Genomic DNA, 12,064 nt, shown 5'->3' on the forward strand with positions numbered 1-12,064 from the left:
TGCCAAGAATGAGTTATTCCAGTAGTCAGAACAAGAATAGAAAATCCACACAGCCATCAAGAAAGGCACAGAATCTGGCAATAGGGTGCCTGCCTTTTTCTCTCTCTCTATCCCTTGTCTGTCTCTCTTCTCCAAACCTGCCAGACACAAAGACCTCAGACTAGTTTGGTTCATATAAATCATGTTTTTCTTTAATAGCATCACCACCAAAAATTAAGTGATAATTTATTAGCTGTACAGATGCCAAAAAGGAATGGAGATGAGAGCATTTAACATTATGCATCCAAACCAGCCGCTGCAAAAAGAAGACTATGTCATTTACTCCCTAAAGTTCTAGGTATGTTTTCAGAGAAACTACCCAAGGTCCCCATTTCTCTATCTACCAGCTATTCAGTTTCCCCTTCAGTGTTCTTTACAGTACTGTACTATAGAATTATTTTCTCCCTTTGCAAATAGCTTCCTTTAGGAGAGTTTTGTGTACTATTCTGCAAAATTAGCAGGTCACTGCCTGTATGTTGTCAGAAGATGAAGTATATCATAATAGGTGGTCCTAGAAGAAATTGCCAAGTCAAGTCCTATTCAATATACAATAGTGAGAACGAGACAAAAATATACCCTCATGCTTAATGATGAAAAATAATTCTAAGGAAAGACTCCTTGGGGAAATGTGATCTCAGGAATCAGTTCCATTTTCTGCTTAGAACTGAAACCAGATTTAGAAGTGAAAACTAAATATGGCTAACCTCCTAACCCTTTTAAAATGGGGCCCATGTCACCAGATGTCTACACTTCTCAATTGTAAGGGGCCAGAACTCTAAATCAATGAGTTAAACAAACTTCAGTTGGAAACATAATTTAATGTACAGATATTAGCAATAAATTCTGGTATAGAATTTAGCAATAAACCACAATTAAAGCTTGATTTTGTTTAATGTACAGTTACTAATTTATTTTTAATTCTGTGTAACTTAAAACCAAAATAGTGATACATTATCTGCATTTGAAATGTTTCTTGTTTGGGGAAAATATTGTCTTCAGTGTGTTAATTATTCTTTCAGACACTGGCACATCTTGAGTTCTTTGGTGTCTGTCTATAAACAGGAGTCTTTTTTATTCAAGGATTCTTTTTAAAACTCTTTGCTTTACCAAGAAATCTCTGTATTAGATTGAAATTTCTAGGAAAAATCTCATTTAATAATGTCTTTAAATTTTAATACAAGTTTAGACAGTTGTCAGGGTTAGGCATTGGTACATATCAGCTTACCTGCATACTCATAGAACCATTCTAAGCATCTTTTACTTGAAAAGACTTCTTCCTCTGTCTTTATTCTAGTTGAATCATATTTTCTATACATGCTAAAAATGGAGAACATAATTAATAAGTAATTTACATTTTAAAAAACAGCTTTGTAGTCAAGATACAGTTAGCCAATACAAATGGCAATATCATTTTCCTAATATGGATAGTTTAAACTTAGGGCTTCTGTTTTTCAGGGTTTATTAATTTCATTGGGGGGAGTCTATTTTTTGGAGATTTTTGAGCTTTATGTAGCTGTCCAAAAATTTGTATATACTGCAATGAGTAATGTATATTATACACATTACTCATTATAATAGTATATACTGTCATGAGTAATCTCCCTGTAATGTTATTTAGCACACTAACATAATACTGTTTCAACCAGCACACTAGGGAAGTTTTAATGCACATCAGCAGGGGCTACACAGACCAGTTAATGCGCAACATATGAGTGCGCTTTAGAAATCACACGCCCACAGTGTGCCTTACTGATCCATGTAGACAAGCCCTTAGATACAAGTAACCATTTCCAGGTTTATTGCATAAACACCAGTTTGTTTTCTTTTCTTTTCCAGCATCAGGGGTGTCTTATTGGTGTTTACCAGTTAAAATCAGAAGCCCTACTTAATCTTTAGCATTTTACTCAACATCTTGCCCTCATATATCCACTTATTTACACAACTGCTTAACAGAATAAGTACCATAAAACTAAATATTAGAAATATTGAATGTATAAATAAAGCTCGCTTTTTCAAAGTCTGGAACTTTTTAAGCAACATTGACTAGATGGCTCAAGGAACTGTAATGAGTTCTTCAGACCTTCATCTACAGATCATTGGTTTAAAATCCAGCTCAGGCTGACAGTGATCACCAAAAAAACCTGCAGGGTGACCAAATGATATGAGAGTTTGTTAGAGGACTTTCCCTTCACACCCACAGACGCCGATTCTGTGGGAGCTCCAGGGCTGGAGCACCCACCAAAAAAAATTAGTGGGTGCTTTAGAACCCACTGGCAGCCAGCTCTGCCCGCCAGCAGCCCCCACAGATCAACTCCTCCCCCTCCCTCCCAACGCTTACCGTCTCCTGCAATTAGTGGGGCATGCAGGAGGTTCTGGGAGGAAGGGGGGAGGAGCGGTGATGGGGCACGCTCAGGAGTGAGGTGGAACTGAACAGAAAGAGATGGGGCGGGGAGATGGGAGAAGGGGTGGAATGGTGCCTGGGGCAGAGCAAGGGCAGGAAGATGTGGGTGGAGGCTTGGGGGAAAGAGGGCGGGTAGAGGCGGGACCTGGGACAGAGATGGGGGTTCAGCACCCTCTGGGCCGGGAGGAAACGGAGCCTATGCCCACCCCTGGTTCTTGTCACACAGACAGAAAGCAGAAAACCAGAAGTCCGAAGTGCAAGCAATACAATATTTATTGGGGTTAGTTTCAAGCAAGCATACCCATAGCTCTACACGCTGGCAGAGTCTGTTTCCCAGTATTCCATTCCCAGCTCTGATGCCACAGAGCTTTTACCCATGTCCCTGTTCCCAGCTCTGACACCGCAGAGCCTTTGCCTGTATCCCTGTTTCCTATTCCCCCCTCCTCCTCCTTAGCAGCCCCATATATACCTGCAATGCACGCCCCTGGTCCCACCTCTTACAACTTATGGTCATGTTCCATTTTGGAGGATCATGAGTCTGGGGTCTTCGTCCCACCTCTTTTGTATGCCATGGGAAGGATATGGAGTGAGGTTGTGCACTGGCCAAGCCAGGCTTTTCTTTGGCTCTTAGTGTGTCTTATGCCTCCCCACCAAGCCTCCTTGCCTCTCTTAACTGGTGGCTTGACCTTGGCTTGAGAGAGGAGCCAGCAAGCCAGCCTTCCTGCGTATGCTCACCTAATACACTCCCACCATCCCCAATAACACTTTCACTGTTCTTATCTGTTTCCATTATAGTAACAAACCCACCTGGCTTAGGCAGAAGCAACACACAGTGTCTTTGTTCACACATATTAGTAAGGATATAGGTGTATCAAAAATCAAACAGGCAAACAAGACCCAAAATTTTATCTCATGTGAATATACAGGCCTGAATCCTACATTATCACTAGCACTCCTAACAGAGCTGGTGGTCTCAGTTAAGTTCCTGAACTGCCCTTGTAACAATACATACAATAATGGCAATTTCTGCAGAAAGCCCACAGCCAAGGACACAACTAACTTTGTTGCCTCCTAAACAGAAACTCTCTAGAAGAGGGCTGAGGCCTTTGAGTAGAGAAATATAGAAAAATTTGAAGTGTCTCTACCTTTACTGTATTTGTTCAGCAGCAAAACAAGAGTATCATGTATTTCTATTACTGGTAACACAGGAAAGCCATCACAAGTGCTCAAATAGAACTGTTAGTTACATTAGGGTAACTAGGGTTTTTATGGGAGGGAGATGATGAGGGGTTTGGGAGATGTTTTTGTCAGTGTGTATCCCACTGTAGGTGCAAGTACTTTTTTTGTTTGATTAAAAGTGTCCGTTAGGGCAACATATGCACCCTATGCCTCCTCATGCTCCCACACAAGAGCAAAATGGGGGGAGGAATTGAGGGAACATCATGCTCCCCCAGTTTCCTTGCAATTCAAAGCCTGTGTTGCTGAGGACTCCGAAAAGTGGGGATGGAGGGCAGGTCATGGGATCCACGAGTACAACATCTCAAAGAACTACCGTTACTGTAAGGTAAACAACCACTCAACCTTTCAGCCTGTGTCAATATGAATCCCACTGTAGGTAACTGGCAATCAGTATCCTCCCTAGATGGTGGGAGTCAGGAGTTCCAACTATATAAAACACACCGAAGGATTGCTCTCCCAAACTTGCAATCTGACCTAGTTGCCATGTCAAGTGCATAACATTTAACAAAAGTCAGGAGGTTACTCCATGTAGCTGCCTTGCAGATCTCAGAGTCTGGGACATTTCTGAAGCAGGCCGACAATGCTGCCTGTGCCCTGGTGGAATGTGCCTTGACGTTTGGAGGGAGAGACTCACCAGCCAATGATGCAGTATGATCCACTTCGAGATTCTCTGCAAAGAGATAGCTTGGCCTTTCAAGGTGTTAAATATGGCCACAAGGAGGCAGGGACAGAAAGGCAGTCCTGTTGAGGTAATAGAGCAAGACTCTGGAGACGTTGAAAGTATGCAGCTTCTTCTTCACAAAGCTGCATTCAACGCCAAGAGAGAAGACAGGTATGGTGATGGACTGGTTCATGTAGATTTCCAAAACCATCTTTGGAATGACTGGTATGTAGCTTCATCACCACCTTTTCTCTGTAAAAGACTGGGTAAGGCAGCTTGGTCCTAGAGCTTTGAGCAGTGGTTCCCAATCTGCGGCCCACAGGCCATCTGCAGCCCAATCAGCACACAGCTGCAGCCCAAGCGATATCCCCAGGGCCATACAGGTAATATATATATTGTGTAGATGAGGCCCACATAACACACAGAGAGCTGCATATGCAACCCATGAAGGTAAATAAGGTTGAGAACCACTACTACAGAGCATTGGCCAGTATAGCTATGCTTGCAGAGTCCCCCTACTGTAGATGCTGCATAAACCAGCAGAAGGAGAAATTCTGCTGGCATAGCTACACCACATCCCTTAATGACATTAGCTAAACCGACAGAAGCATTCTCCTGTTGGCATAGTTGCAGCTACACCACAGATTTAGCTGACATAGCTATGCCAGAAGGGATGTGATTTTTTCTCCACATGCCTAGCCAACACATCTATGCTGGCAAACCTTTGTGTGCAGACCAGGCCTAAACACCTGTCTGTCTGATATCAAGACAACTCGTGCTCGGCATAAAGGAGTGAAGGGGCTTCTGAAGGGTGTGCTCTCTGGACTGAGTCTGCTGCAGCTCTCAACCACCCCATCAAATCTGTTGATGTGTTGAAGATGCAGTGTCACTGCCAAGGAAGAGAAACACTGGCAATCTCATATCTTGGGCTCTTTTTGTCATGATATTCCATCATAGTGGTGGTAAGACAGTGTGCACTGTGTCTGGGCTGTAGCTGTGGATGATACTGTTTGAATTACAGAGAAGGGGTGTAAGTCCCTAGAGTATGTAGATACCCTAGAGTATCTCTGGAGTCCTTCAGCATGTGCATACCACTGTCTTCTCCCTAAACAGCTCTGAGTCCTCAATCATGACCTACACCGCTCTCAGGATGTCCAAAACTTGAAGTCACAATGCATTGTGCATGGTTACTGTGGTGGCCATAGACCTGTCTAAAATGTCTTAATTATAGCCTTAAGCTACTCTCTGCTGTCATGAAGCAGCTTTGCAAAGAAGAGTGTCAACCAGTCATATTTGGCCAGCAGTGCCTGGCAATTACCCACCATTATTTGTAGCAAAGCTAAGGAATACAATTTCCTCCCAAACAGGCTGAGACATTTGGGGTCTTTGTCCTTCTGGGTACTTTTGTTCAATCTCAAATTTTCTAGTATGGCTGATACAACTAAAGCGCCTAGGTTGCGGTGAGTGTAGAAGTACTCAAACCCCATATGGGGTAGTGGTATCCAATGTTCCTGCTAATTTTTTCCATCCACATGAGGAATTAATTTTGTTATGTGCAGCACTAATATTGAGCTAATGTGCAGATGTCCACCACAAACAAAAAACAGATATAATATATATTTTTAAACAGTTCATAGATATGGAAGAAGCAAGAGTATTAAAACAAAGGATAATTAACAAGGTGTACTGCTTAAGATGTTTATTTAATATGAAATCAAATAAAAATAAAATTAACACTGCCCTTCGAGTACATGTATTTTATCATCCTTTCTAACAACTCAAGCTAGTAAACACACCAAAATGTGGCATACTGAAAACAGCTATATAAATAAAACAAAGTCATGGGCATTACGTAAAAGCATAAAAAATATGCTCATCATGTGGTGACAGTACAGGGGAAGAGAAGAAGAGGTAGACAGAAGAAAAGATGGATTGACAACATAAAAGAGTGGACAGGAATGGACTTCACGGAGACTCAAGCACTGACACACAATCATCAGAGATGGAGACAATTGGTTGATTGCTCATCAACGATGGTGTCCCAACGACCAATGCGGTTATGGGAGTGATGATGATGATAAAAAATATGCACCAGAGCCCAATTTAATAACCTACTCCTACCATAGACCACTAAATCTTCAGGGAAAGCTGCTCTCAAAAAATGAAGCATCTACCAAAACACTAGCATGCTACGGACTTTTGTAGTACACAAAACTATCCCTCTTGCATGCATATTATCTGCACACATAGCTCAGCTTTAAGATGCTAAACAAATCTATGAGTCAACTAGAAACAGTCATGCTCTCATCACAAATATTAATACAATATTTGTTGATACTGGAAAGGAGAGTAAAAGGCATTCACTTAGGCTTATACGCTTATACTCTTAATTTGATTAATATTGCACATACATAAAACAGTAAAAATAAGTAATAAAGCGACACAGACAGCAAGCAAAACCACAAACGAACAAGTGACAACACTGAAACTATGAAGGGAAGTAAAACATCAAGTGGTTGGTTATGGGTATTTTAAAGTAGTGTTTACGACCCACGCTGTGCAAGTGCAACAGAGCCCTGTAGAAACAGGCAAAGTTCTCATGGTTTCACATTTTGTGTGTGTGTGTGAGACCAACTCAAAAACTCAAGAGTAGAAGCCATGGAGCACATTAACACATGGCTTCAGAGTTCACAGACAGATCCCTGCTTCAAAGAGCTTGCAAATAAGGTCTTCATCCTACAAAACACCTAGCACCACACCTAGTGCTTGCTACTTATGAGTCAAAGGGAGTACTCTGAAGAGCCAGAACTATACTAGATAGCAAAGATCTGGCCTTCATGGTTTCCAATAACTCTCCCCAAACAAATTCTAAAACTTAATGGAAATCACCTATCTGAAATCCAACTCTAACTGAAAGGCCAAACTAATAAACAGCATCCATAGTAAAGTTCTTCCAGTTTTAACAATTTACTGTGTATTAATTAGTAACACAGGATATTCTTAAAAAAATCATTAAGATCAGTTTTCAGATATTTACAACACTCTAAAAGAACTGTTGTTAAAAGAATGTTTTTCTTTTTTACCTTAAGCCATTAACACCTATGTAAACTCTGTTTGAAATGTAACCATGCAAATGTCATGAGCTAGGCCTTTCCGCATGTTTTTGCTCCAGTATTCATTCACTAAAGCCCCAATCCTGCGAATGCCTGTACATGGGAGCTCTCCACATTCATAATTGTTTGCAGGATCAGTATCTAAGGGCTTGTCTACACTGGCACTTTACAGCACTGCAACTTTCTTGCTCAAGAGTGTGAAAAAATACTCCCCTGAGCGCAGCGAATTTCAGCGCTGTAACATGCCAGTATAGACAGTGCTCCCAGCGCTGCTAGCTACTCCCCTTGTGAAAGTGGGTTTTTTAGAGCGCTGGGACCTGTCGCCACAACTACTCAAGCCCAAGGGGATCTGTCTCCCTCCAATCAAACTAAATCTTAGCCCAGTCTTTCTAACATCTCACGGCAGATGTCCACCAGCTGTCAACTGAAACTCAACATGGCCAAAAGTAAGCTCTTCATCGCTCCCTGCTGATACTAAGTGAAAAATATTTTGGTCTGGAACTGCAGAGGATTCACTGTTTTGTGTTTGCTCTATAATTCTAACAGTGGAAAATAGCAGGGGTGAAGCCACATTATTCCTGGCATATTTCAGATCTTGCAATTATATCAATAATTAGTTGGTAATTAATACATTTCCGTCCTCACCCCAGTCTCATAGTAACAACAAGAAAAGGAAAGATGTGTTTGGACTGACTGTGCTCTGATGCATTAATCAGACAATGGAGTTTCCCCAGCAACCCACCTCCCATGTAGCCACATCCCCAAAATGCCAGCAATCCGCTTGAAATCTTGGCACCATGTAGCCTGCTTTCCCCCCCGGCACCCCAGCCCCTCCACCACCACCTCATGCAGCCTGCTCCCGCCAGTCCAGCCTGGGGCTGGGAAAAAGTCCTGTCTCTCCCTGGCAGCTGGAGCCCAGCTGGGGCTGGGAGGGGACACCCCAAATTCTCCACCCCCTATTCTCCCTGTAGCGGGGTAGTCACCCCGCTCCAGCTCAGAAAGGGTTAAAGCCAGCACTTGGAGAGGGCTGGGGCTGACAGAAAAGGCTAGGCTGATTGGAGAAGCAGCCACAGCTGGGGCCATGCCCCAATCAGGCCACAGCAGGCCCTATAAAAGGGCTGTGAGCCAGGAGCTCAGGCAGACTCTCTCTCTAGCTTCTGATAGAGAAGGATTAGCTGCCTGGGAGAAAAGGGTGCCTGGAATAGGGTAGGGCTGGGGGAAGGCCAGAGGAGCTACAGAGTTCTAGCCTAGGAAAACCCCCAGGCTGCAAGCCTTGCTAAAGGCCAGGAAAGGTACTGGGGCTACAGAGGTGTAGCCTGGGAATAGGCAGAGGCAGCTGGTCCAACCCCCTTGCCTATGATGAGTGGTTTACAGACTGCAGTCTGCTCCAGTGAGTGGAGGTTAGAGGGTGACTGGCAGTAGCCACTGAGGCAAGGAGGGGATAGAGGGTTGGGGGTTCCCTGGGGAGGGGAGACCCAGAGTGTGGAGGTACTGCCAGGGGGCAGCACCCCAAGGTAAAGGGGCATCGGTGTCCAGGAGGGACACGGGTCCTAGCGGCAGGCGAGACACTGGCCTGCAGAGGGCGCTCCGGGATGGAAGAGCTAATTCTTGAGACAACCAGCAGGAGGCGCCGCACCAGTGAGCATCGTCTCGCTACACTCCCCATCTATCCCCGTGCAGCCTGCTCCCCACAACCCAGCCTGGGGCTGGGAGAAAGTACTGTTTCTCCCCAGCAGCTGCAGCCCAGCTGGGGCTGCTGAGAGAGTCTGACTCTGCTCTCCTGGCCACCAAAGCTCAGCTGGGAGTAGAGATGCCCCAAACTCCTCACCCCTTATTCCCCCACCACCTAGCCTTCCATGTCCTCTCCAGGGTCCAGGAGGAACCTAATTAGTGGAGGCATGCCTGTGCGACACCACTAATTAAGTGCATGGCCCTTCAGTCTCTTGTGCACAGCCACCCAGGCATGTACCTTAGACGGAACTATGGTGGTAGCCCTATTCAACTTGTTTAATCATTGGCATTTATAACGGCTGGCATCTGCCACAAGGCTTTAGCTCTAGTCTAGTAGTCCCTCATTAATGGGGAGGGAGATCCTGGCTCAACCAGAAACTGACAGGAGGTCGAACAGCTTGTGGGACTTATCTGAAATGACCCAAGTCTCAATCTCGGCAATCTTCATAAGGAGCTCCTGAACGCTTTTGAGTCATCCAGTGCGAGTGTCAGTACCATTCCAGAAGACACTTCATCTGGGATGACAAGAAGAGATCCTTTGGAGGCAAGACAGGGCACTGATGTTGCTCAGCCCTTGGATCCAACACCTCTTGATATTATGGGATCCTGGGTCTGGCCACAGATGCCACTGGGGAAGGAGACCTTTTTCTTCCCCACTGCTAGAGACCAGCTCTTCAATACATGTGAAAGAAGGCCTCAGTACTCCCAATAGGGCCATGGTGACATAACGTGAGTACAGATAACTTGCAGATTGCTGGCTGGACCAATGCCAGTGTAGATGGGCCAGGCATGGATGGGGCCATTAAGCAGAAGCCCATAGGTATCATCTTGGTGGTGCTGATCAGACCTCAGAGGGGAAGATTCTCTGCTCAGTGACAGGGAATATGTATGCCCCTGTGACAGTGAGGAGTAGACCCCCTACAAGGGGAGCACCAATATACAAAGTGCATTCCGTATCAGAGTCTGTACTAGTGCCAGAAGATGTCTTGATGACCGTCCTGCCTGACCCTCATCCTCATGAACGATACTGAGGGGAGCACTGGTGGTGCCAGGAAAGTGCTGGTAGAGTCTGCTGCATCACAATCTGTCCCCCCTCTCTCTCGATCCCTCAACACTGGGCGGGGGGGGGGGGGGACGGGGACTTGGAGGACTTTTCTCCAGAGACTTTTCAGTTTGTCTCTTCCTGTGGGAGGACATGGAACTCCTTCTTGATCTTCTTCCTCAGTGCTCGGTGCCACCCCTTTCAGAGCTTGCCTTAGACACCTAACATGCTGGTGCCAGAGTCCATGCTGGTGCCAGAGTCCATGCTGGTGCTGGGTCTTTCCTCAGCACCATCTTCACAGAAACCTTAGGTGTTGCCTGTCTGCTCAGTGGGACACGAGATGATGTTGGTTTGTCCATTAATAGGATTCTGGACTTTGTTTCCTCTGACTCTCATGAGACCTTCATGGATTGTTCCAAAAGGTAGAGTTTCAGCTTTGCATCTTATTACTTGCAAGTCCACATGAGGAATAAAGCATTCCAAGATGAGTCTTGGAATGCTTCCCCCAGGCACAAGAGACACCTGTACTGTGCCCATCCTTCATGGGGCTTTGCCCATCACAGGATAGACAGGGCTTGAAACCTGCAGGTTTTGAATCTGCCATTTGAAAAGCCCTGTACAGATGACTGGTGATCAGTTCACAGCGGTCCAAACAGGAGATAAGAAATGGTTCTGAAGATTTCAAAAACATGTAGCCTGAGCTAAAAACTAGTGGCATGAATACTTGCCAGGTTCCGTCTCACTGCCACTTGCTGCAAGAAGGAACTGAGTGAGGGTTACAGCCATGGAACCCTTTCTGCCCTCATATGGGAGCATGAGGCGGCCCAGGATGCACGTGTAATTTTGATGGACACAGCTAGTCAAAAATATCCACCTGCACACAACTTGCAGTACAATCCATAGACACACATCTGAAGAAATTAAGGTGACTTAACTGTAGTGCTTCAAAAATATTGCTTCTGCAGAGTCACGCTATAGCAGTGGTGCCCAAACTTTTCCTGTAGTGCTCCCACTTACCTCTAATGGAATGTGTCCGCCCCCCTCCCTCCATTACTGCACAGCCAAGGCTTCCTCAGCAGAAGAGCTTGGGCTCAAGGCAGAGCTGGGGCGTGGAACTGGGGGTGGGGGAGGAGCTGGGGCTAGAGGTGGAGCTGGCCGGGGTCAGAGAAGGAATAAGGGCAGAGCTGGGCTGGGCGAGGAGCAGGGGGCAGAGTAGAGCTGCAACTGGGGGGAAGAGCTGGAGCCAAAGCTGAGCTGGGCGGTGCTCCCTCCCCACCTCTGTGGGGGTTGGCCCAGGTGCACCCCATAGTTTGGGGACCACTGCACTATAGGAAGTTTTCTGCCACTGTTTTCAGCCATTAGAAACAGTGAAAGCATTAGAGGCACATATTCCTCAATCAGAGAATTGAACTGTCCAAAATATAGTTATAAATAACCTGCTACCTATGAGCCTTCAATTTCTCACTGCTTCTACGAAGTCTGTTTTAAAGTCTCCAGGAAAGTAATGGATCTACATAGAAATTTATCAGCAGCAAGTTTATTGAATTCCAGCTATTGCTAAATTACTTATCTTTCACACTTAAGAAATTACCAGCATCAGAAATTAGCAACACAGCAATCCTTAGGGGGAGGGCTAATTACTAACTGAAAAGACTGAAGCACACTATAACATGATTTATATATAAAGTTGAAATGTAGCATTTTTTAAATTTGATTCATGTGAACAGACTATGAAACTTTTTTTTTTCCTAATCAGACTTTGTGTTTTTGGACGGCTCAGGGATATTATGTAAAAAGTTAAACAAAGCGGCCTCTGAAAAGTGACTTTTTCCAATAAT

The 12,064-nt window shown here is 44.8% G+C and overlaps 1 protein-coding gene across 7 annotated transcripts in view; it reads right to left on the reverse strand.

Moving 5' to 3' along the window:
• DCUN1D4 (defective in cullin neddylation 1 domain containing 4) overlaps positions 1-12,064 on the reverse strand; it is an 83,001-nt gene that overhangs the window by 19,271 nt on the left and 51,666 nt on the right. For all 7 annotated transcript variants that reach the window (XM_037897800.2, XM_037897801.2, XM_043544390.1 and 4 more), the window contains one exon: positions 1,265-1,356. In XM_037897800.2, the coding sequence (XP_037753728.1) occupies positions 1,265-1,356 (92 nt within the window). The remainder of the gene's footprint in view (positions 1-1,264; positions 1,357-12,064) is intronic.

This window comes from Chelonia mydas, chromosome 4 (assembly GCF_015237465.2).
Source record: "Chelonia mydas isolate rCheMyd1 chromosome 4, rCheMyd1.pri.v2, whole genome shotgun sequence".
Taxonomy (NCBI): Eukaryota; Metazoa; Chordata; order Testudines; family Cheloniidae; genus Chelonia; species Chelonia mydas.